The sequence below is a fragment of the Mustela putorius genome, unplaced genomic scaffold, assembly GCF_011764305.1.
Source record: "Mustela putorius furo isolate JIRA1106 unplaced genomic scaffold, ASM1176430v1.1 tig00001149_pilon_pilon_pilon, whole genome shotgun sequence".
NCBI classification, from domain to species: Eukaryota; Metazoa; Chordata; class Mammalia; order Carnivora; family Mustelidae; genus Mustela; species Mustela putorius.
This window is the reverse complement of record NW_025421595.1, coordinates 514,777-541,467: the sequence shown is the minus strand read 5'-3', so window position 1 is coordinate 541,467 and position 26,691 is coordinate 514,777. Positions and strand designations below refer to the sequence as shown.

Genomic DNA, 26,691 nt, shown 5'->3' with positions numbered 1-26,691 from the left:
AATGGATGAAGGGGAGGGGGAGGTACAGGTTTCTACGTATGAAACGAACAAGCTATGGGAACAGAAGGCATAGCACAGGGAATACACTCAAGGGCGCAACAGTGTTGTACAGTGATAGGCCAAGCTCCAATTGTGGGGAACAGAGCGAAACATAACAGAGCGAAACATAGTGAGACACCTCACTATGCTCTATACCTGAAATGAATGTAACATTGTCAACTATGCTCAAGTACAAAAAGAGATTGGAACCTTGTTTGTTTATATTTAAATGCCAAAAAAAAATTTTTTTTGGAACATTTTATTTATTTGATAGACAGGGATCACAAGAAAGGCAGAGAGGCAGGTAGATAGAGAGAGGAGGAAGCAGGCTCCCTGCAGAGCAGAGAGACCAATGGGGACCCCAATCCCAGTATCCTGGGATCATGATCTGAGCCGAAGGCAGAGGCTTTAACCCACTGAGCCACCCAGGCACCCCCCAAAATATTTTTATATGACTTTTTAGTGATGTGTGAAATTGTTTAAAGTTTAAATTGAATTTGTTTTCGCAGATTTGGTCCATTTGTTCTATCTCCATTAACCGGGTCTATTCTGAAGTATAAAGCTGTTTACTGATAGTAGAGTGTAGGTCCTACATGCCAAGTTTAGCAAACAAATAGAAATTACTTCTTTACTAAAAAGAATGTTCGTGCCCACCCCTCACCCAGGTAATTTAGATCATTCTCAAAGATCACACATCATCTTACAACCTGACTACTGATTCTATACCACCAAAGAAAAGCCCAGCGAGTCCAGGGTGAGACCCCAAGCAGCTCAGCAGACTGAGCTGAAGTCCAGCAGAAGGTGGTATTACCTGGCCTGCTCTGGAGGGCTGGGCAGTGGCTGGAGGGCAGCCCTGTGCCTGGACTCAGCAGATGAAGGCTGTCTGGGACAAGGAATGGGGTCAGCCGCATGGGATCGGCCCAGACCTAAGGGGCAGAAGGCTTGACTTAAAGAATTGCAAGAAGACAGAAACATGGTCTCCAAACAGTTCTATTACTCTGACAATGAGTTCTACTACCCTTGTAAATAGCTGTGTATGACGCCTAAGTGATCTCACCAAACTAACGATTCAAGCCCCTACATGAAACTGCAGTAGGAACAATAAAATGTACCCAACTATCCAGCAGTAAAGGGAAAGCCACTGTCGCTCTGCACATGTCTGCGTACCCAGGAAATTGCTAGAAAAGGACGCTATCCCACCACTGCGCACAGCAACCCCGCACCTTAAAGGAGATGCCCCTGTTAACCAGAAAAGGCAGGTCAAGAGAGAGGACAGCAGTGTTGGGGCTCAGGCGACCCTGGTCTCGCCTCCTGCTCTTTCCTGCCATCTCAGGCAGGCTGCACTCTGGACTTGGGTAAGAGGCCATCCAAGGACCAGAGCAAACCCAGAGCTTCCTGCAACCCTCCTAGCAGCCGCTCACCTTCCATATACATTTCACCATCGAGGTTCCTTTTTGCTTTGGGAATGGGAGTGGAGGAGAGGCGTCTGGAGGCAGTGTCCCTGTGTGTCCTTGAGGCCATGCTGCCAACCCACGCCTCCAAGGTGCTGCTCTTGTCCTCTTCGGGGGTGCCCACCAGAGGCTGCTCAGAGACAACTCTGTCCTCGGCACAAGTGGGTCTTTGAGATGAACTCAAATCGATGCTCTGGAGTGTTCCTAGCAAGTGCAGGGGTGGTGGGCTCTTGGCTGCTAAAGGGCTTTTAGCAGGGAGTTGACTAACTCTTCGATGATAATTTTGGAAAGCTTTCTCCAAACGTTTGGTCTCTTGCTCTAGCTCTTTCATCCTGGCCTTGGTATTGGCTACAAACTCAAGGTCAGAATCGCGGGAACTGCTCTCTGTGCTTGCATTTGGATAACTTATGATCCTTGGTATAACCATCATTGGCCTTTCCTGGTCGAGAGTATTTTTTAAGAAATCCCCGCCTACATCTGCATCACAAGGCACTGCCGTCTTGCCACTCAATAGTCTGCTGACGGACTGCTCGATGAGAAACTGCTTGGGCCTGCGGTACACTTCATTTTCGAGAGCTATGGGTTCCAAGAAGACCGCATGTGAAATGATGAGAAAAGGCAGAGAAGAGAGTCAAAATAGATCAAGATCATGATTTTTCAAAAACGGAAGGTGGTATTAAGGACAAGCTTCCACATTAGTTTCTGAAAGCTGCAGTCTTGACAGTATTAATATTTATGAAAAGGTTATATATGTACGTTTCGTTATGCATATTACTTCCCAATCTATTACTATCATGAGATCTAAAAAGCCCTGGAAACTGAAAATATATTCTAACTTAATTGGTGGCAAGGCCCAACTGATTTGGCTGAAAAGCTTGACCTGAACCAATATAAACACATTTACAATCTTCACTTATTCCACCTACCATGAATATTCATCCCTTTGATTACGAAGTAATTACTGTGTTTCACTACAGGATGCTGTGTAGAACCCCCAGGGCCATGGTAAAATCCACAAGCCACAGCCCTGGCCTGAGTTTCCGATAAGGGAAGGAAGACCTGTAGTCTCGACAATGCTGTGGGCCAATAACGTTCACTGCTCCCATTTTAGGAGGGCAGACACTACTGAGGCTGGCTCACATGGTAAGCAAGGTAGAGAGCCACTGGCACTGCCCAGGGCAAAGCTGGCACTCCGGACCACTACCTCTCCTGCAACGCCTCCTTGAGGACACCGCTGAGACAGAGGCTTGCAATGTGCCACGGGGGGTTCAAAAGGTTCTACCTTCTTGAAGTATTTTTCATGATGTGAGGTCACCAGAATTCCAGCTGCAGACAGTGTGGCAAACAGAATTATGGAGAGACAGTGAAGAGCACGCAAGAGTAGAAATGAGTAAAGGGAAAACCTGTGTGAGAAGGGAACAAAGGGCCTAACCAGGACAGAGTGCGAATGGGACAGAGGGGGTTTCGGAACAAAGAAGCGAGAAAGCACACCCACCGGGAACGCTCGGAGGAACCTGCTTTGTGCCTGCAAGCAGTGAAACAAGGTGCGAAACTTCGGTGTCCCTGTTATGAAGTAGGAAGCGGTGGACATCATGCACAGCAGTGAAATTGGAGTAAGAAAATGACAGCAGCAACCATTCCCTTGGTGTCATGTGTGTCCCAGGCCCTGTACTGCTATCCATCTCACTTCATCTTCATCCACACAGCCCAGCGTCACTCCTAGCCCAATTACCCATTGAGGACACTGAGGCCCAAAGAAGTTCAAGGGAGTGTGCCCAGGTTCAGAGAACGGACTTCACAATGGGGACCCAAAACAAGGAGCACTTCCCGACTCCACTTGTAGTGGTGCTGACTACCCCACTTCTTGCGCGTGAGTACACATCTGTCCGGGGACACGTCAAACGATGGAAAAGTCAACTGGTCTTTGTGGCACAAAAAAGGAAAACCTAGATTCAGGATGAATCCGGGGACCTCTGTGTCACTACCTCACCTCTCCTGAGTCATGGGGCACCTGTGAAAGCAGGTCACTATAGTGGAGAACCTGGTTGCTAGTCCTGAAATAGTTTTACTTCTCAGCTGACATATATTTCTATAACTCTTCCCCTGCTATGAGAATTACTAAAAATTCACTGAGTAATCATCATTACATTTTTACAAACATCAGAAGCTTTACACACACACATAAACACACAAACGTGTTAAAATGTCTTTGACCTGTCTGGGTTTGCTTCAGTTGCAATTTCAAACCGGCAACCTGTATAGTTAGTCTCTTTACCGAGCCATCATAATCAAGCATCTGGGCCTTCAGCTGTGCAGAATGTTCGATCTGAATAGATTAAGGGAAGGAAAAGAAATGAACATAAGACAAATCACAACTTATTTCAAAAGGACCAATTCTCTCCTCCAAATTATTCTCTTTCTCTTTTTTGCCAATTCTGAGCAGGTTTATAACCATGAAACTACAGAACATACTAACAAGGAGATAAGATGGCGGGGAAGTAGGAGGAGGCGCCATATCAACCTGTACCCTAAAGTGAGCTGATTACCTACCGAAGAACTCTGACCACCCCTGAAATCAGCCTGAGATCAGAATTATACACATCTGGACCTCTACAGGGCCAAAAGATGCCAGTGGGCAGGTAAAGCCGAGTGGGAATGTCAGACTGGTATCGGGAGATAAACAAAAGGGGGAGGGAGCCACCAGAGGTGACCCATTGGAAAGTAATACTCCAATACAAGAGTGCCCTGAGTCTGGGAACCAGCATTAACTTGGAGTCTGGTTGGAAGCACCCAAAAAGAACAAAGGATTGCGGGGGAAATTGTGGGAATCGGGGCAGTTAGGGACAGGGGCTTAAGTTCCCAGACCCAGGACAGCCGCCCCTGGTGCTGAGCCAGAGAGTGTGTGATGGAGAAACCAGGTCTTGGTCCCAGAGCCGCCAGCACGCCTGAGAGTGCGTGAGGTCCCATGAGGGGTTGGAAGCCTCGCCTTTTTGCACTTTCCAAGCACATGCCAGGCAGTGCCATCAGAGTCTGAGATGCATGCGCCCCACACCTTCCCTAGAGAGGTGCGCTCAGGCACTCTCAGCTTGGGCCAGCGGGAAAATCTCAGGGGGCTATCGCTGCTTGGAACATCTCTGGCGGTCAGGAGCTGCCCAGACAGCCGCCGCTGTTGTGGTTTTGGGTACAAGCAGGAGTTCCTGTGTCCCCAGGGACCACGACAAGAAACGCCAGCGGCCAAGGGGGAACTTATGTGCTCCGCAGCACCTAGAGGGGAATGCAGCACCTAGAGGCTTTGAAAGACCCCTGCCCTGGAAAGTCCCCTCTCCTAGAAGATAGATAGGATAACTAACCGCTAGTTTGCTTTTCTGTGAACCGCTGGCTTTTAGGCGTAGATAGGTTATTAATTGCGTGATTAATTGCTCTCTTGCCCTTCTGTAACTGCTTGGCTTATAGAAATAATAGGGACGCCATGATGGCATTCCTACCTTCCCCCTTCTTGTTCCCCCTTCCCGCCTCTCTCCTCCCGCGCGCGGGCCCTCAGAACCAATCAGCTTGTTCCCCCTTCCCGCCTCTCTCTTCGCGCGTGCGGGTCCTTAGAGCCAATCAGCAAACTCCACATATGCCTTTTTCAAAAGTTCTAACTGTCAACCAATCAGTTGCGCCCCACCCAAAACTTGTTTGCACCTGTCTATAAAAACCCGGCACCACCCCAGCCGGGTGTGCTCAGCTAGCAGGAGCTGCTGACCACCCGCAGGCGCCTGCGTAACAATAAAGAACCTCTTGCTGATTGCATCCAGTGGCAGTGTTGGATTCTTGGGTAAGGGGATCCGTGGGTCTTTCAGCTTCTGAGAGGGAGGTCAGGGTGCAGTTTGCTTTCCTCTATACCTCCAAAAACCAACAAAAGCTGTCAAGGCCAGAGGGGGAAAAAAAAAAAAGAAGAAGAAACAAACATAAAAACCTCCAGAGAACAAAAGCCTGAAAAACCAGTTTCCTCAGAGCCCACCGCCTTGAGGGGGGCGGGAGGACTTATCTCAGGGAACTTGGCCTAAAAACCCACGTAGCAGGCCCCTCCCCCAGAAAACCAACCAGGAAGAAGAAAAAAAAAAAAGAAAACAAAAAGACAGCAACAGAACAACCACCACTATTTCATAGATACAACTTTTATTTTTAATTTGTTCCCACTATTCTCATTCATTTTTTTTAATATACATTTTTTTTAACTTACTGACCATCACAGTGAGATGTCCAGTACATCAAATTCCATAATAACCTTTACCCCAAACTTTTAGATACAGATACCTGTGTTTTTCTTTTGCTTTTCTATTTTTTAAGATTTTTTAAATTTTAGTTTAGTTTATTTTTCAATATTCATATAAACTACAAGATAATCCCCTTCCCCTATCAATACTACCCAATAGGTAAACCAATTTTTAATCCCCCTTTATCTTAGGAAAGTTGAGTCCTTTAACAAAGATATCACGATACATCTAGGAATAATCAAAATAACCTTCCTCGCCCACACTGAGAAATTATTACTACTCTCCCATCTTTTTCTTCCGCCAGTGTTTCTAGTATTTGGGTCTGTCCTGACAGTATATACATCTTATACTTGGGGTTCTTTTTGACGAGGTTCTTTTTTTTTTTTTTGCTTTTTATATATATGTATATATATATAAATATATATATATATTTTTTTTCTTGTCATATACTTTTATCAGTCTTTTTATTTGTCTGTTTTTGTTTGTATACTTCATAAATCTTACCCTGGGGCCCATTTGGGCTGAGCCTTCTCTTTTATCTTTTTTTCTTTTTTCCTGTCTCTCGCTCTCTTTTTTCTTTTTTCTCTCTTTTTTCTTTCATTGGGTGAGGACTCTTGATTGCTCAGAAGTGTTCCAGGGTGCACCCTGACTGCACCACAGTCAATACATCCAGCTACATCTGTTCAGTCATCTCCCACCAAAATGACTAGGAGGAGGAATGCCCAACAGAAGAAAAATACAGAGGATGGGCCTTCTGCAACGGAGCTAATGGCTAACGACATAGAAAATATGTCAGAAAGGGAATTCAGGCTAACGATTAACCAGTCAATAGCTAGGTTGGAGAAAGCCATGGATGACCAAACGGAATTGATTAGGGCTGAGCTGAAAGCCACCAGGGATGATATTCAAAATGCTCTCAATGAGTCCCAATCTAATCTAAATTCTCTCAAAGCTAGAGTAACTGAGACAGAAGATAGAATTAGTGACCTGGAGGACAAACAGAGAGAAAGGATCAGGAGGAAGCCTGAAACAAACAACTTAGAAGCCATGAAAACAGAATCAGGGAAATAAATGATGCCATGAAACGTTCCAACGTCAGGATTATTGGAATCCCTGAAGGGGAGGAGAAAGAAAGAAGTCTAGAAGATATAGTGGAACAAGTTGTCCATGAAAATTTTCCCAATATCGCGAATGGAACCAGTGTTCATATACTAGAGGCAGAACGGTAGGACGGTCTCCCCCAAAGATTATAGTTCTTGAAATTCCTCAAGACACCTAATAGCAAGAATGAAGAATTATAACTGGAGGCAGACCCTCTTGAAAGCAGCTAGGACAAAGAAGCTCCTTATGTACAGAGGAAAGCCCATCAGAATAATGTCAGACCTGTCCACAGAGGCCTGGCAAGCCAGAAAGGGCTGGCAAGATATATTCAGGGCACTAAATGAGAAGAACATGCAGCCAAGAATACTTTATCCAGCAAGACTGACATTCAAAATGGATGGAGAGATAAAGAGTTTCTAAGACCGGCAAGGCTTAAGACTATGCGACCACCAAGCTGACACTGCAGGAAATATTAAGGGAGGGTTCTATAAAAGAGGAAAAATCCTAAGAATAGCATTGAACAGAAATATAGAGACAATCTAAAGAAAGATAGACTTCAACAGTAACACGATGTCAATAAAAACATATCTATCAATAATCACTCTAAATGTGAATGGCCTAAATGCACCCATCAACCGACACAGGGTTGCAGACTGGATAAAACTACAGGACCCATCCATGTGTTGTCTACAAGAGACCCACTTTGAACCTAAGGATACACCTAGACTGAAAGTGAAGGGATGGAGAAGCATCGTTCATGCTAATGGGCCTCAAAAGAAGGCCGGGATAGCGATTCTCATATCAGATAAATTAGATTTTAAACTAAAGATTGTAGTCAGAGATACAGAAGAATGCTACATAATTCTTAAAGCTACTATCCACCAAGATGATCTAACAATTGTAAATATCTACACCCCCAATGTGGGAGCAGCCAATTACATAAAGATAAAGAGTCATATTGATAGGAATATATTGAGTAGGAGATCTTAACACACCACTCTCTGTAATAGATCATCCAAAGAAAATCAATAAAGAAACAAGAGTTTTGAATGACACACTGAACCAGAGGAATCTCATAGATACATAAAGAACATTCCACCCTAAAACAGCAGAATACTCATCCTTCCCAAGTGCACATGGAACCTTCTCCAGAACAGGCCACATACTGGAGAAGAACCTTCTCCAGAATAGTCGCAAATCAGGACTCAACAGATAACAAAAGACTGAGATTATTCCCTGCATATTCTCAGATCACAATGCTTTGAAACTGGAGCTCAATCACAAGAAAAAGTTCAAAAGGAACTCAAACACCTGGAAGCTAAAACCACCTTGCTTAAGAATGTTTGGATCAACCAAGAGATCAAAGAAGAACTGAAACAATTCATGGACACCAATGAGAATGAAGACACTTTGGTCCAAAACCTATGGGATACAGCAAAGGTGGTCCTAAGGGGGAAAATACATAGCCATCCAAGCCTCCCTCAAAAAAAATTGAAAAATCCAGAATACACCAGCTGTCTCTACACCTTAAAGAACTGGAGAATCAACAAGAAACCAAACCAACTCCACACATAAGAAGGGAAATCATCAAGATTAGAGCAGAGATCAATGAGGTAGAAACCAGAGATACAACAGAATATATCAATGAAACCAGAAGGTGGTTTTGAAAGAATCAGTAAGATCGATAAACCATTGGCCACACTAATCCAAAAGAAGAGAAAGCCCAAATTCATAAAATTATGAATGAAAAGGGAGAGATCATAACTAACACCAAGGAAGCAGAAACAATCATGAGAAGTTATTATCAACAGTTATATTCCAAAGCTAAGCAACCTAGATGAAATGGATGTATTCCTGGAAAACTATAAACTCCCAAAATTGAACTAGGAAGAAACTGACAACCTGAACAAACTGATATCTAGTAACGAGATTGAAGCAGTGATCAAAAACCTCCCAAAAACCAAGAGCCCAGGACCTGACGGATTCCCTGGGGAATTCTACCAAACTTTCAAAGAAGAAATTTAACACCTATTCTTCTGAAGCTGTTTAAAAAAACTGAAGCAGAAGGAAAACTTCCAGACCCTTTCTATGAAGCCAGCATTACCCTGATCCCCAAACCAGGCAAAGACCCTACCAAAAAAAAAAATTTCAGACCAGTATCACTGATGAATATGGATGCTAAGATTCTCAACAAGATCCTAGCAAACAGGATACAACAGCACATTAAAAAGGTTATCCACCATGAACAGGTGGGATTCCTCCCTGGGCTATAAGGATGGTTCAACATTCGCAAATCAATCAATGTGATAGAAAAATTAATAAGAAAAGAGAGAAGAACCACATGGTCCTCTCAATTGATGCAGAAAAAGCATTTGACAAAATCCAGCATTCATTCCTGATTAAAAGCTTCAAAGTATAAGGATAGAGGGAACATCCTGAACTTCATCAAATCTATCTATGAAAGACCCACAGCAAATATCATCCTCAATGGGAAAAAGCTTGCAGCCTTCCCTTTGAGATCAGGAACATGCAAGGATGCCCACTCTTGTTCAACATAGTATTAGAAGATCTAGCAACAGCAATCAGACAAACAAAGAGAAATAAAAGGTATCCAAATTGGCAAGGAAGAAGTCAAACTCTCTCTTAGCAGATAACATGATTCTTTATAAAGACTCCACCCCCAAACTATTAGAACTCATACAGCAATTCAGAAACGTGGCAGGATACAAAGTCAATGTACAGAAATCAGTGGCTTTCTTATACACTAACAATGAAAATACAGAAGGGAAATTAGAGAATCGAATTCATTTACTATAGCACCAAGAACCATAAAATACATGGGAATAAACCTAACCAAAGAGGTAAAGGATCTGTACTCGAGGAACTACAGAACACTCATGAAAGAAATTGAAGAAGACACAAAAAGATGGAAGACCACTCCATGTTCTTGAATCCGAAGAATAAACATTGTTAAAATGTCTATACTGCCTAGATCAATCTGTACTTCTAATGCCATTTCGATCAAAATTCCACCGGTATTCTTCAAAGAGCTGGAGCAAATAATCCAAAAATTTGTATGGAATCAGAAGAGACCCTGAATCGCTAAGGAAATGTTGAAAAACAAAAATAAAACTAGCGGCATCACGTTACCGGATTTCAAGCTTTACTACAAAACTGTGATCACCAAGACAGCATGATACTGGCTTAAAAACAGACACATAGACCAGTGGAACAGAGTAGAGAGCCCAGATACGGACCCTCAACTCTAAGGTCAAATAATCTTCGAAAAAGCAGGAAAAAATATGTAGTGGAAAAAACACAGTCTCTTCAATAAATGGTGCTGCGAAAACTGGACAGCTATACGTAGAAGAATGAAACTCGACCATTCTCTTATACCGTACACAAAGATAAACTCAAAATGGATAAAAGACCTCAAGGTGAGACTGGAATCCATCAGAATCCTAGAGAAGAACACAGGCAGTCACCTTTTGACATCGGGCACAGCAACTTCTTTCAGGATATGTCTCCAAAGGCAAAGGAAACAAAAGCCAAAATGAACTTTTGCGACTTCATCAACATCAAAAGCTTCTGCACAGCAAAGGAAACAGGCAACAGAACAAAGAGGCAACCCACAGAACGGGAGATGATATTTGCAAATGACAGTACAGACCAAAGGTTGATATCCAGGATCTATAAAGAACTCCTCAAACTCAACACACACAAAACAGATAATCATATCAAAAAATGGGCAGAAGATATGAACAAACCATTTCTCCAGTTAAGACATACAAATGGCTATCAGACACATGAAAAAATGTTCATGATGTTACAAGCCATCAGGGAGATTCAAATGAAAACCATATTGAGATATCACCTTACACCTGTCAGAATGGCCCCAATTAGCAAGACAGGAAACAATGTGTGTTGGAGGGGATGTGGAGAAAGGGGAACCCTCTTACATTGTTGGTGGGAATGCAAGTTGGTGCAGCCACTTTGGAGAACAGTGTGGAGATTCCTCAGGAAATTAAAAATAGAAATTCCCTATGACCCTGCAATTGCACTCCTGGGTATTTACCCCGAAGATACAGATGTCGTGAAAAGAAGAGCCACCTCTACCCCAATATTCATACCAGCAATGGCCACAGTTGCCAAACTGTGGAAAGAACCAAGATGCCCTTCAACGGACAAATGGATAAGGAAGATGTGGTCCATATACACTATGGAGTATGATGCCTCCATCAGAAAGGATGAATCCCCAACTTTTGTAGCAACAAGGACAGGAATGGAAGAGATTATGCTGAGTGAAATACGTCAAGCAGAGAGAGTCAATTATCACATGGCTTCACTTATTTGTGGAGCATAACAAATAGCATGGAGGACAAGGGGAGATGGAGAGAAGGGAGTTGGGGGAAATTGGAAGGGGAGGTGAACCATGAGAGACTATGGACTCTGAAAAACAATCTGAGGGGTTTGAAGGGGCGGGAGGTGGGAGGTCGGGGGAACCAGGTGGTGGTTTTAAGGAGGGCACGGATTGCATGAACACTGGCTGTGGTGCAAAAACAACGAATACTGTTACGCTGAAAAGAAATGAAAAAAAAAAAAGGAAAAAAGGACACGCTAACAAGTTTTCTAGCTCCTTCTTTACTCGTCTCACACAGCAGCTACTCCAGGACGGGAGACAGATAATATTAAGTCGCAGGGTGAGGATCAAGGGATACTTTGAACAATGGGCACCATCACAACTTGGAAAACCACGTGTGTAGAGGAGTTTACTTTCCTCTTGATTGTATCACTATTATGAATATAATGTCACAATCACTCAAGAATTTTCTCAGATGAGAAAAAACACTGGCAGAATGATTAGCATATGGGGGGAATTTCTCATGTTAAAGTAGATCTGACTTATGTTGTGTGACCCACACTGAGTTTACACACCCACAAAGTGCACCGCCCTGACATCCAGATGAGCCCAGAGCAATACTCACTTCACTCTGCAGCTGTTTCTGCAAAGCCTGCTTGTGGCTTTCAAACTCCTCATGCTCAAATGCGATAGCGTCTTCTGCTTTCTTTAGTTCTTTCTGAAAAACCACCAGCTTGGGAGATGGCTGAGCTATACCTATGAAGGTAAAAAAGCTTGGTGATCACCAACCTGAAGTTTTCTCATTTCCCTTCACAAAAGCAGCTAAAGAGGCTTTAAGATGGTTTTGCCCTTTCTTTGTATGCACACAATTAACATCAGTTTTACTAAATGGTCTAAGAGCAATCCTGAATTACCAGTTTCAGAACAAAAGAACTGAATGCACATAACTGCAAACTTTACTACTCCTGAGTTCTAATCCCAGTACAAGAACTCCTTCAAATCTTCAAATGAACGTGAATACCACCTCCCTCCTCTACTATGCACAAAGGCACAGAAAGAATGCTCTGTCAAAACCTGCCAGTGACGGCCCCTAGGAGGGCACGGATTGCATGGACACTGGCTGTGGTGCAAAAACAACGAATACTGTTACGCTGAAAAGAAATGAAAAAAAAAAAAAAAGGAAAAAAGGACACGCTAACAAGTTTTCTAGCTCCTTCTTTACTCATCTCACACAGCAGCTACTCCAGGACAGGAGACAGATAGTATTAAGTCGCAGGGTGAGGATCAAGGGATACTTTGAACAATGGGCACCATCACAACTTGGAAAACCATGCGTATAGAGGAGTTTACTTTCCTCTTGACTGTATCACTATTATGAATATAATACACTCCTTAGTGTATATGGACCACATCTTCCTTATTCATTCATCTGTTGAAGGGCATCTTGGTTCTTTCCACAGTTTGGCAACCGTGGCCATTGCTGGTATGAATATTGGGGTAGAGATGGCCCTTCTTTTCACAACATCTGTATTTTTTGGGTAAAAACCCAGTAGTACAATTGCAGGGTCATAGGAAAGCTCTATTTTTAATTTCCTGAGGAATCTCCACACTGTTCATATTGGATTGCCCTAGGTCCAATCCAACCTGTGCCTCTGTTAGCGGCACTCAGGGTCCAGAAAGCAAGCAGATGGTGTACCCAGTACGGGTCATCACAAGACCCTTTAATAAAGAGACACTTACATAGGGTGGCCACAAAGGGTAGTATAGTTTCCTGGGCTGCAACTGCAGCCATGTGGTTACCAGTCCTCAGGCCTGGAGGGTCAGGAAGGGAGGCACTCCTGGAGCTGGACAGAGCAAGCAGGCACAGGGTGCTGGTGAAGCATTAAGGATCTCACTTTGCTGAGGCCCAAGGCCAGCCCAGGGCTACTCCACAAGGAGGAGATGGAAAAGGGATCACAATTACCTCAACCTCGCTCTTCCCTTCTTCCAAGCGCTTGATCGTTTCCCCACTGGCCGGACACCAGCAGTCCAGAGGGTTCAGTGGGCAAGGGGAGCTGGGGACCCTCATGTGTTTTAGTGCCACAACTATGCAGCAGCAAGCAAAAACTAACTCTGATTCGAGAATCTTAATTTTATAAAATCTTCCCAATTGAAGCTTCCCTGACAGGACAAAGTGCTTTCAGAATACCAAGCTAATAGCAATTACAAAGCTATGTCAATTAGAAAAAAAGACCTACGGTTTAGGAGATGCATGTTTTCACTTCTAGTCTCTTCCAGCTGTTGTTTAAGTAATTTATTTTGTGCCTGAAGTTCCAGTTTCCCTTCTTTGAGGAGCGAATAGTCACTCATCTCTTTCACCTTTTCATTCAGCAGGTGGTTCTGCTTGGTTATTGCCAAGGAGAGGGCTCGGACAGACTCTAACTCAAGCTGCAATTGAAACAGAAAAACCAGTACTTGAATGGTGACTTTACAGGGTTGCTTCCGTGAAAGCTGGTGAGCCACCCAGAGCTGGGCATCACAACTGAATTAAGGCTCCTTGACAGAAGTCTGGTTCTCCACGATGAGACCCCAGCTCCCGCAGTAGAAGTCATCTTTTGCCCTAGCGCTGGGCCAGGGGCAAGTTTATCCAGCTGCTCCCGTGTACAACCCTGTCCTGCAAAGCTAGCGCTTCTGATCATTACCCCATTTTCCGGATGCAACTAAGGGCTCAACAAAGTCACGGAATAAACAGTCCAAACACACCAAGAGGATAAATGAAGATAAATTACGTATGACTAAAATTGAAGTTTCATACATTATCTTAACGTCTGTTTCAAAACAACAGGCTTAACAATTACCTCAAGCTCTTTGACACGATTCACTGAACGATTAAGTTCTTCCTTTTTTGAATTAATAGCTGTGAGCTCCTCTTGCAAATGTATAGCTTTTTCTGAAATAAAGAGCCAATCAATTAACATCATCATGTTTTCTTAGTGAATATAAAATCATTTAGCAATTTATGGCCCGTAAATCAGCTCTATGACCACTATTTCATTACCTAAATAAGCAAATGTCAGGGCCAAAAAAAAGAAAGTCAGCAGACAAGCACAAAATAATCCCTGTTATGCAATACATGATGGGATGTTAGCTGCAGCTGTCAAATATGTGGCAAATGCTCTCCTGCTACACATACCCCACCACCTACACCATCTGCTTGGGGCACAGGGCCCTCACGCCAACCGGTCTGAATTTCCTTGAGACAGAGATTTAGTTATCCATTGTGATTCTATAGTTACTGTTCTATCATTTTTACTTCATCTAACACAAGTGTATGTAGACATCTCATCAAAAAACACTTTGCTGAATACACAATGTCCAGATACCTAAACAAGCATTTGCCTTCACAAGGCAGCTGAGAAGGACAAGGCCCATGCTGGGCAACTTGGCTAGGCAGGATCAAGTACCTAGCCCTGGTGTCCTCCCAAGAGTCCATTTGAAATTACCACTAGAAGTTTAACTTCTTGTCATCAACAAGCTCCTAGATATATATTAAAAGGCAAAATATCTCAAAGACTGAAAAATTATCCAACTTTCCTAGTTTCAGGCTAATGTGTCCAAGAGTTAAAGAAGTTATCGATCATGTGAAAATATCACAAAACATAAAAATACACTGTAAGTAAAATAAGAAACTAGGACACAGGGACAGAGCAGTCAAAATTTTCCTTAGGAAGAAATGAAGTCTCTTTCATGGTTAAAAGTGGTATTTAAGGGATGTCAGTAAGCGGCTGCCACCTTCTTGACAATCACATTTACCAAAATAGATTGAAATCAAGTTGGATAAAATACTGCTAATAAATCCCTGATCTCTGTGAATATACGAAAGGTTAAACACTAAGGTTCACAAAAATGTAGTAAGACAGTATTTTTTTTTAAATTTTGTAAAACTAAGATAACAAAAAACATTTAACTTCTGTAGTAACAACGATGTATTAGCTCTGTCTTTTTTAGGATACAGAAAAGGCCCAACTAAGGAAAGCTAACAGCCTATATCAGTGCTGAAAAATACAGCTTGCCCCCAGAGTTACCTTTATTCTTCCCTTCCTCTTCAGTCAGCTTGTTAGTTCTGGTTATATAGTCATCCTTTAGTTCAAGTTGATACCTGCCAATCAGAAGAACCAAAAATGAGCTCCTGGTCACTTTCCTGGACAGACTGACGTCAACATGTGAGCTTATTTATGGCATCAAGGACCCCAAGGTGACAACAGGTAAACCTCAGGCTCTCTCAAGACAAAAGCCAGGGATCTGAACATAGAAGGTCCATAAAACATGGCTGTGATTCTGTTAATCAGGTCCCAAAACTCAGTCACACAAAAATCAGGGGTCCTGATCTTATTGTGAGGTTACTGAGAGCAATTATTCTTCAGTTGGTCTCAACTGGCACGAGGTAGTAAATTAAGGTCAACTTACAGTGTTTGTGACACTCTAGATCCCAAATGATAACCAAGTCAGTCACTTGCCATCCAATTCACCTTCCTTTCTCCCCTCTAAGATACGCACTTTTGCCCTTCAAGGTGGAGCACAGTATTGAAAGCCAACTGCCAAGAGCATTAGACGCGAATTAGCAATACCCAAGGCACAGCTCATGAGGCTTCAGCCACCTCCACCAGCCGTTACCAGCTGACTTTCTGGTTCAGAGGCCAGAGAAAGGAAGAAGCAATCCTGTGATATTTTCCCAACTTCAACACCTACGAAAGTCATCTGAGGACACCCAAAGCCCAAGTGATACCAAACAGTTCACTCTATCCATGGCTGGGCAAAGCTGTGAGGAATAAGGGAAGAAAAATGTGTGTAACAACTAGATGTACTTCAGTGTTCGCTGGTATGTTAGAGGAGCAGACGTAATACATAGATGAGACTCATCATTTCAAAACTGATACAATGAAAAGGTGCTACTTTTCTTTTTTAACAGAATTCTTTTAAAGAATAACCTCCAGAGACCTTTGTGGGTACTCCAGAGTGGAATACCCATGACAAGTTATGGGCAAGGCAATAAGGTGAGGCCAGTACGGCACCTATGTGGTTCAGTCAGTTAAGCATCTGCCTGAAGCTTAGGTCGTGATCTCGGGTCCTGGGATGGAGTCTGACATTGGGCTCCCTGCTCAGCCATGAGTCTGCTTCTCCCACTCTCTCTTTAACCCTCCTCCCTGCTTGTTCCCTACCTCTCTCATTCTCTCTCTCTCTCAAAAATGCTAAAGAGGCCAAGGACTAAGACCAGAGGAGCTGACTGGAGCCATCGCTTCAGTCCACACACAATTAGTCAGTACTAAGAGAGCACTCAGTGTGCTCCAGCTGCCGTGCCACACGGTCGGGAAAGACACCATATGGGCTTAATGTCTTTGCACAAAGACACTATTCACCAGAACACAGAACACAGGCTACAGGAAAGCCCCAGGGACTACACCTCTCCATCTTCTTCTCTTCCATGCTGTGTTTTACTTCACAGAGCTAACCCTTTTTCTGGATTCGGACTTGGCAGAACCTTGAAGGAATACCAGGCACACATTCAGTGACAAACGCTGTAACCAGGAAGAAGGCCACAGGAGAAATCGTGGCCTATCCCCATCTTCATGCCATCATGAGGCGGGAACAGAAAGTGATCATACTTTTGACTATGCAACTGCTCAGCTGTGAAAACCGAGCAAATCCTAATGTGTCCTAAAAACTGAAGCAAAGCATAAGCCTTCAGTCAGTGTCAGAGAAGCTATGAGTAAGAATGAGCAGAGGATGCCATTCTCTGTACCTTTTAAAACCCATCTTAAACATTCATGGGAAAGGCGCGACTATCAATGAAAACATGTATTTTTTTAAACACCAAATGTTGCCATAAACTGTCCATCTTATCTATTTCATCAGTGTTGCTATGTTTCTAGCAACTTAATGGAACACAGGATTCCTTTAGCAGTGCCAAGCAATTACTTGAGAAGTTCATTCTTGAGCTTCTGGTCATAGCTCTCCTCAATGCCCTTTATATCCAGCTCCTTCTTCCTAAGTGTGTCAGCTATGCCTTTATTTTTTTCCTCTTCCAGCCTCTGAGCCCTGAAATTAGCAAAAACACAGAAAGCAAATAAGAAAGCCACAATATCTGAAGTAATAAATTTAGGAAAATAAAATCACCTGTGTTTTAGTTCCTCCATCTACTTAATGAACTAACTTAGTTCATCAACTACCAGACGGAATTATCGATTGGCTCCTGGCAATGGGGAGTGTGAATGTACTAAGATCGAAGTGGTCTCTAACCACACTCAAAAAGAGGTTCTAGCAAATCGATGGCCATCATCAATTTAGGGATGAAAGAGTGATGTTTTTAGTCACAAAACCCAAACTCTAGTGTACTTAAATGCTTATTTCTTCTAGAATATTATTTCTAACTGTGAGACTAAATTGATGACCCCATAAGAATTATAGATAGAAGATTCATTTTTGGGGCAGAGGACATGAGCAGACATTTCTGCAAAGAAGACATCCAGATGGCCAACAGACACATGAAAAAGTGCTCCATATCACTCGGCATCAGGGAAATACAAATCAAAACCACAATGAGATATCACCTCACACCAGTCAGAATGGCTAAAATCAACAAGTCAGGAAATGACAGATGCTGGCGAGGATGCGGAGAAAGGGGAACCCTCCTACACTGTTGGTGGGAATGCAAGCTGGTGCAACCTCTCTGGAAAACAGCATGGAGGTTCCTCAAAATGTTGAAAATAGAACTGCCCTATGACCCAGCAATTGCACTATTGGGTATTTACCCTAAAGATACAAACGTAGTGATCCAAAGGGGCACGTGTACTCGAATGTTTATAGCAGCAATGTCCACAATAGCCAAACTATGGAAAGAACCTAGATTTCCATCAACAGATGAATGGATCAAGAAGATGTGGTATATATACACAATGGAATACTATGCAGCCATCAAAAGAAATGAAATCTTGCCATTTGCGACAACATGGATGGAACTACAGCGTATCATGCTTAGCGAAATAAGTCAAGCGGAGAAAGAGAACTATCATATGATCTCCCTGATATGAGGAAGTGGTGTTGCAACATGGGGGCTTAAATGGGTACGAGAAGAATAAATGAAAGAAGATGGGATTGGGAGGGAGACAACCCATAAGTGACTCTTAATCTCACAAAACAAACTGAGGGTTGCTGGGGGGAAGGGGTTTGGGAGAAGGGGGTGGTATTATGGACACTGGGGAGGGTATGTGCTTTGGTGAGTGCTGTGAAGTGTGTAAACCTGGTGATTCACAGACCTGTACCCCTGGGGATAAAAATATATGTTTATAAAAAATAAAAAATTATATTAAAAAAAAAAAAAGAAGATTCATTTTTGGCATTTAATAATCCATCAACTGAATGTTGAAAAGAGTGCCAAAAGAAAGAGGAAACTATAGGTGGGTGCTTCAGAAACTCCAAATCTGGAGAACGGAGTGCTTCTTATGGTGAGACACCCCCCGCCCCCATCACCCACAAAACGTCAACTCTGGAGCCAGGAATTCACAGGTACTTAAAACCAAGCCACAGTGAACCTATGAACACCGCCTGTTACAAGCAAAGGATAAATCCTTTGTGTTAGACTTCCCTGTGCTGGCTAATCTGGAGGGCAAAGGTGCATTAAATCCACTTTAGTTTAATATGCTTAGACGGGAGGAGTCAGGAAGGTGGAAGTAAGGAAATGATAATATAATCGTGATTATGTAACCAATAATCTGCACACATTTTGTCCCTTTACTTTTCTCTCTCATTATCCATGTGCTACTTCCGTACCACGAAAAGTAGAGTAAGAAAGGCAGAGAAAAGAAATCAAATGAACAGAGCCTATGAGAATGAAAAAACATTAAAGAAGATGGAAACAAACTTAAATAAAATCGGATTAAAGAAGATGGAAACAAACTTAAATAAAATCGGACTCCTGGAGTATCTATGAATGTCAAGATCCCAAATGGGAAAGAGAGCTTATTCCACCAACTACAGACTAGTGAGCTTGGTATTAGTAAGATCTGAAGGCTGATACATCCATGAGCACTTAGAAAAGTAACACGACACCAGGAGAAACAGTTTCACCCAGGACAACTCAAGACTCGGCACTACCATATATATATATATATATATATATATATATATATATATATATATATGTATATTTTGGCAGCAGAGCAGGTAAAGGTGGAAGGTCTGGGTGTCTGGAGTTCAGCTGCTATGTGTGCGTGCAACTCTGAGAGCTGAATGACGGCCCGTAAGTGAGAAACATGGGATTTGTCAAAGCATCATTAGGTTCTTCAAATTAAGTGTCTAGTCTTACTGTATCCCGATGATGGTACCTCATTCTGCTTTCCCCCAATGTCTAATATTTCATCAATGAAACCCTAGTCTTTGTTTCCTTGTGCCTTTTAAAATCAGGTGTTGTCACTTTCACATCCAAAAACTCCACTTGGCAATTAGCATCAAACTATTAAGACACCTATTTAGTTCTTTAAAAATCTCTTCATTCTGAATATGCAAAACAAATGCCCGTTACTCACAATTCAAAAGCTTCCATTCGTTGCTTCAGCTCCGCTTCTCTGCCTCTTAGCAAATCTATATCTTTTAGTAGAAGCTGCCTCTGAGCATAAATTTCTCTGGTTTCCATCTGTGTAAGAAAGCATTAATTTTCAGTAAGCAAGCTAAAGGAAATAAAACAGATCTGAACTAACATCCTGCTTCCTAAGTCCCGGAGAACAAATTCCAGACATTTAGTGTCACAATTTCCCTTTCAATAGGTTCCTACTGGAGGTACACTTTTGCCTAATTCCTCACGCAAACATGTGTTCCCTCCTTCAATGACTGTGAAACTCCATTAGCCTGTATTCCTAACATCCCTCATCTATTTATTCTACATACTATCTCTCAGACCCTTAAAATTCGGTAAGTGCTTCAGCAAGGAAAGAAATGACAAAATGTGTATTTAGCAGTAAAGTTCCAGAAGACTAGAATGCTCCTGGTTCTCTTCCTGTCAGATAGTTTCCATTCCTAAGTCATTCTGACTCAGCAGTAGCAAGCTGAAGGAATGGGCCTCACTTCCATTTGTGTGTTCACTGAGCCAAAGGCTTCACAGAATACCTAGCTTATGTCAAACAGCACTATTGGAGCTGGCCAGAGAAAGAGGCAGGGATACAGGTCTCACCTTTCCAAAATTCACAGTTTAGTCAGGGAGAGAGAAATAATCAGGCGATGATGTTGAGGATGTTATAATCGAACTACAGAAAGACTGGCCAGAGAGGCAGCCGAATGGGTCAGTAGACCAGGGAAGGCATCACAAGCAGGTAATATTCAAGCTGGATTTTGAAGGCCAAGAGCATTTCCAGACACAGGAGAAGAAGGGCATTCCAGGTGGTGGAATGACACAATGCTGTGTGTGAGGAGGGCCCTCCTGTCCAGAGCCCTCAGAGCATCAGTTAACTAAATGAACATTCTGGTCTGGTAACTGACTAGGCTGAATGAGTAAATAAGGATGCCATTATTTTTCTAAACATAATCCAAAGATGGTGCTGCCCACATTTATTTTTGGAGGAGCCCAATCACCAGAAACAGTAAATAAAATCATACAGGGGTGCAGTCAGCATGAAATGACTGGGTGTAACTGTGAAGCCCTGATCAAGAACTCCGAACAGTAGCAGTTGCAGTCGAACATGGGAAACAGTGGTCCCAATCCAGGCAGATGGAAGACAGCCCCTCAGGAAAGGAACTGGATCTACTTACAAGAATGGACCCATGACTCCTGCCACACCACAACCTTTCCACCTCCTGTCCCATCACTTCCCGTGAGAGAAGATCAAACAGCCACTTGGCTGACTTCTGCAGGCCTGGATTCCACTACTCTGGGGACCCTGTGCTTTGACCCAATGGCAGCACACAGCATGTTGTGGCCAGTCGGCCTAAAACCCTAACCTCTTGGCCCACACTTATCCGTCCTCCTGTCGGTAGCCCTAGACCTAGTCCTTGAGGTCTCAAACACTGCCACATGGCCTTCCCTTCTTTCCTGGGTTAGCAGCCCCCCCATCTTCCCTATTGGCTCCATTCACCACCCCAGTGAAACCCAAAGTCTTCAATTAAACAGGCTGTCTTTGTCAAGCCAAGTCACTTCAGCTCTATAAAGCTCCACTCCACAAGTGCCTCCTTCTATCCTCACTGATCTTACAAGGCCTACCAAGAAATGGAACAAAACAATAGCCTACAAGCGCCTGGTTTGGTTGACATGAGGGGCAGGCTGCTCATCTCAGCTGGGACCTCAACATGGCACTGGCCGTCCTGTCTGCTTTGGGACATTGTTCTGCCTCTCCCCCCACACAGCTGTTCCACAACTGCTGATCCTCTTCTGGAGGCTGTTTCCCAACCCTCAAATCTGCCCAAGAGGATGGAGATTATTCAGTGCGAGTTTCTCATAATCCCCACATGGATGTTCGCACTCACAGCAATTTCAGAGGAATGAAGCAATTTCCTTCCAGCAATTTCGGAGGAATGAAGTCTGCATATCGCTTATAGGCCGATCCTTCTACTTGTGCTCTAGAGCCCAATCCCTAGCACTCTCGTAGGGCTCTGTCCTGTCTGGCCAATTGTCCCATCCCAGTCTTGGACCTTGAGCCCCTCTACTAAGAGCTGCAGGAAACAGACACCTAGTAAATAATTTTAAAATGTTACCTCTTGGTGCTTTTGAATTCTCTCAAGGGCCATCTTTTCCTGAGAAATGAGGACTTCAGATTTTGCTTGACAAGCTCGCTCCAGTTCGTTCCGAAACTCAGCTAATTCCCTCTCAGCCTTTCTTTTCTCTTCCATTTTAACTTTTGCTATTTCCGTATCTTTAAAATACTTTAACTGCCAAGTGATTACAAATAACTGTAAATACCAATAACTATACTAAAGAAGTAACTTCTCTTTTGATGGTTACAGTTAACATGAATGCTGCACTTAATACATTTAGTTTAACTCATCTTTAGTTTCCTCTGATTCACTATACCTGTAGCGTTCATCCAAAAAGCACCAAAAAATGCCATTAATTAGAAAGAATCCTATGTGCAATGGTTTATCACATTCATTAATAAAGACACCACATTTTTTCCCTTATACCTAAGACTAAGACATTAAAAGATAAGCACCAGTATCACCCTTGCTAACAGCAACAAGATACAACTTACCTTTTGACACATTTCTTCACGAAGCTGCTGTTCTACTTCTCTCTTAAATGCATTTAACTTTAGTTCTAAAGATTCTAACTTGGGATACTGAGGGTAAGCATCAGTAAACTGATCATCAATGAGCTGAAGCTTTTTCACTATTAAAAAAGAACAACACGGGAAGTTAGGATAGAGAGATGCGGTCAGGTGAGCACGAGGCTAGAGCTCTGTTCAAAAGTGAAGAGTATACTTAGGGGGAAGCGTACGGATCTCTGCCACTGACTCTGAAACATCAAAAAATTAAGACAGATTAACAAATGGAACAGACAAGGGCTTGAGCAAGTATCACACAAATTTACTGGGAGAATCAAGTACACGAGTGTTCAGCATGCAACTGTTTCCACCTTTCTGTGTGTTGAAAATTTTTCATCCTCAAATGTCAGGGGCAAAGGAAGCAAAGCATACAGAATAAGCCAGAAAAGACTGGCTTCTCTCCAGTCCCTAAGTGCCACGGCAGAGAGCACTTTCAGTGGACTTTGGTTAAAGGTGTGACTCACACGTTCAAAACACTGACCTTAAAATAACCAAAGATCATGTACTTCAACTCCTCTGCTTTCCAAGAAAGGAAAGTGCCCCCCTACGGTTTGAGTGAGTCCTAGAGGACCAAGCAACTACTTGATGGCCTAACAGGGACTAAGACCAGGCCCACAGACTGTCCCGCAGTCTCCTGCCATCTCCAGTACCCAGAGCCCTCAAACCAACTGTGGATCAGCATGAGCCACGAGGCATGCAAACCTCAACCTAGAGGACCACCACCAACACCCACAAAAGAAGATACACAGGGTAAAAGGCTGGCAGAGGTACCAGCAGTGTTCTTCTCTTTAGAGAATTTTAGACATACTTTCCATTGTCCTTTCTGTATTTTCCAAATGCTCTGTAACTGTTACTGTTCAATACAGAACTCTCTAGGTACATGAGGCCACTGAGTAGACAAAATGTGACCATCTGAACTGACATGTGCTCTAAGTGTAAAAGACACACCAGATTTTAAGGACTGAACATAAGAAATTTTATCTAAACTAATCTCATTCTTTTTTTTTATATTGATTACATATTGTAATAGTTTGTTCATATTGAGTTAAATAAAATATATTAAAACAAAGTCACCTGTGGGTTTTTTGTTTTGCGACTCTTCTTTTTTTTACTATGGCTACTAGGCAATTAAAAATTATACATGTGGTTCATATTATTGGACAGCACTGCTCTAGAATAAGCACATACCATGTTCCCAATGGAATAAAACCTATACCAAAATAAAGGCCTCGTTATACAGTGTAACCTTTTCAGATTACAGGCTTATCTTCTTATAGGTGAAAAGCACCATTACTCTACTTAAGACTCGGGAAGGGCCAAGAAAACGATTAATCACATAATTACAGAAAACCTGGACTCATATATTAGTTCTGCCCAGACTTGCTTCCAAGTTGCTCTTCCTCTGTGGACCCCCATTTCCTCAACTATAAACTGAAGTGATACACCACTAACTTCTCTAGTTTTCTACAGTGCAAGTTGTCTAAGATTTTCTCAGGTAGTGGCTATAAAATTAAGTTAGATGAGACAAAGGGAAGAACCTGCCATTTAAGAGAGGTTAAATGCAACACACAAGGAAGAACGTGGGCCTTTGGATTCCTCTTACACGTGGAAGGTATAGCCTTAGCAGTCGCAAGAGGAGGGAGCAGTACTGGAGAGAAGTTAAGGACCCTTCCCACAGTGATGCCAGAGGAAAAGAGCCCCCCGCCACCACCTACAGGTTGCATCCCTCCCAGTCCCAGTCAAGGAACAAGCTCATAATACAGTAAATCAAGTCACCGTCATTTGAAGAGAAAACAGAACAATTAAAATTCTGAGAAGGCTACAGTTACCAAGAGAGTCTTTGCTAGGAAATGCTGAATTTGTCTGCGTTTCCATATCACAGCTTTTTTTGGACTGATGATATTCTGCCAATGTTCTTAAAAACTGCATGAGAAAACCTAAAAGACACAAAGCGTGTAATATAGTTTAATGGCACCGATTTCTTTCATTTAACCATTTCCCAGTCACTGTTTATATAATCTTGGTTTTAAAGCATTATCCTTTTCGGGGTACCTGAGTGGCTCAGTGGGTTAAAGCCTCTGCCTTCAGCTCAGGTCATGATTCTAGGTCCTGGGATGGAACCCTGCATCTCCTCAGCAGGGAGCCTGCTTCCCCTCCCCTCTCGCTGCCTGTCTCTCTGCCTACTTGTGATCTCTGTCAAATAAATAAAAATCTTTGAGAAAAAAAAACAAACAAACCCAACATTCTCCTTTTCTCCATTCTATATCTTTTAAGAATAATTTCTAAGGAAAGGCCTTTGCAAACATGGCAAAAAACCGAGAAGCAATAACGATAAATATCAGCCTAACAACATAAAAATCAGAAATCTATACGACATGAAATGAAGTCAAAAGACAAGTGATACACTGGAAGAAAATCTACGGTAATAATATGGAAACAGAGGACTAGTTTTCATACTATCAAACGGCTCTTACATCCAGTAAGAACAAATGGAAAAATGGAATAAGACATGAACAAAGTTTACACACAAAAAAATGTTTAACTGTCAAACGTGAACAAAATTATAAATAAATGCAAAATATTATGAGAGAGTGACTGTATTTTCACAGTAAGATTGCTAAGATTAAAAACACAGGCATAGATGCACCTGGGTGGCTCAGCGGGTTGAAGCCTCTGCCTTCGGCTCAGGTCATGATCCCAGGGTCCTCGGATCCAACCCTGCATCGGGCTCTCTGCTCAGCAGGGAGCCTGCTTCCTCTTCTCTCTCTGCCTGCCTCTCTGCCTACTTGTGATCTCTACCAAATAAATAAAATCTTAAAAAAAAAAAAAAACCCACAATACACAGGCATATAGGACTTCTGGGAAGATGGCAAAGTAAGAAGATTGTAAGCTCACCTCCTCCCATGGACATACCTAGGTAACAACCACAGCAGAGCAACTAACCCAGAAAACAAACCCAAAGACTGGCAGAACAGACATCACACAGTTAATCAAAGAGATGAGGCCACACTCAAAACAGGTGAAGGGGCAGAGACAGAGTTGGGAGTCAAACTAACCACCAATAGGAGGGACACCACAAGCACAGAGAAGGGAGCAGAGCAGACTCCAGCTGCACCAGGCATCCCAGACAGGGGGGACCTGCACTGGAGAGATGAGTCCCTATATCATTTGACTTTAAAAACCAGTGGTGCTTAGCTTAGCCTGTCTTTACAATCAGCAGGGCTTCCCTCAAGGTATCCTAATGATCAGCAGGCTTAGATCTGGGAGAGCTGAAGGGCAAAAGGAAACAGGGTTCACCATTAAAGACTCAGCATAGCAAACAAAGAATAAACATACAGCAGGTAACAAAATTGCAGTAAGTATGTACCTATCAATAATTACTTTCAGTGCAAGTGCACTATCTGCTCCAATCACATATGGTTACTGAACAAACAAAAAAGGCAGACCCATCTATGGGGCATCTGAGTGGCTCAGCTGGTTAAGTGTCAGACTCTTGGTTTTGGCTCAGATCATGATTTCATGGGTTGTGGAATCAGGCCTGCACCAGGCTCCTTGCTCAACAGGAAGTCTGCTTGAAGATTCTCTCCCTCTGTCCTCACCCCATGTGGCTCTCTCTTGCTCTAAATAAATAGATCTTAAAAAAAAAAAATAGCAAGACCCATTTATATGCTGCCCATAGGAGAATCACTTCAGACCTAAACATACATGTAGATTGAAAGTGAAGGGATGAAGAAACGTTATCATGCAAATGGACATGAAAGCTGTGGGAGCGGTATGTATATTGGACAAAATAGACTTTAAAACGGAGACCATAAGAAAAGACAAGGGAGGACACCATATAGTCATAAAGAGAACAATCCAATAAGAAGACACAACAATTGTGGAGCACCCCGCTGTCTCAGTCGTTGGAGCATGCAACTCGTGATCTCTGGATTGTGAGTTCGAGCTCCACACAGGGTGTAGAGATTATTTAAAAGTAAAATCATTAAAAAAAAAAAAAGAACAATGAAAATACCTTTGTACCCAAAACAGTAGCAGCCAAATATATAAAACAGCTAACAACAAACATAAAGGAAGTAATTAATAGTGATACAATAATAGTAAGGGAGTTTAACACAGACCCCGCTTATGTTAATAAACAGATCATTAAGACAGAAAATCAATAAGGAAACAGTGGCTTTGAAGGAAATGCTGGATCA

General features: G+C 42.7%; 1 protein-coding gene across 20 annotated transcripts in view; it reads right to left on the bottom strand.

The window, feature by feature from the left end:
* LOC123394024 (oral-facial-digital syndrome 1 protein-like) overlaps positions 1-26,691 on the bottom strand; it is a 54,868-nt gene that overhangs the window by 10,116 nt on the left and 18,061 nt on the right. For 13 of the 20 annotated variants that reach the window (XR_006608813.1, XR_006608812.1, XM_045087464.1 and 10 more), the window contains 12 exons: positions 24,322-24,429; positions 22,421-22,557; positions 21,927-22,100; positions 19,772-19,878; positions 17,166-17,285; positions 15,275-15,348; positions 14,048-14,139; positions 13,448-13,637; positions 11,836-11,966; positions 3,705-3,816; positions 1,461-2,066; positions 851-965 (listed from right to left, as the gene is read on the bottom strand). Coding sequence is in view for 16 of the 20 variants with exons in the window: in XM_045087464.1 (XP_044943399.1) it covers positions 851-965; positions 1,461-2,066; positions 3,705-3,816; positions 11,836-11,966; positions 13,448-13,637; positions 14,048-14,139; positions 15,275-15,348; positions 17,166-17,285; positions 19,772-19,878; positions 21,927-22,100; positions 22,421-22,557; positions 24,322-24,429 (1,966 nt within the window). In the remaining 4 variants the exon portion in view is untranslated. The remainder of the gene's footprint in view (positions 1-850; positions 966-1,460; positions 2,067-3,704; positions 3,817-11,835; positions 11,967-13,447; positions 13,638-14,047; positions 14,140-15,274; positions 15,349-17,165; positions 17,286-19,771; positions 19,879-21,926; positions 22,101-22,420; positions 22,558-24,321; positions 24,430-26,691) is intronic. The other 7 variants (XR_006608811.1, XR_006608814.1, XM_045087472.1 and 4 more) reach the window with 5 other exon arrangements.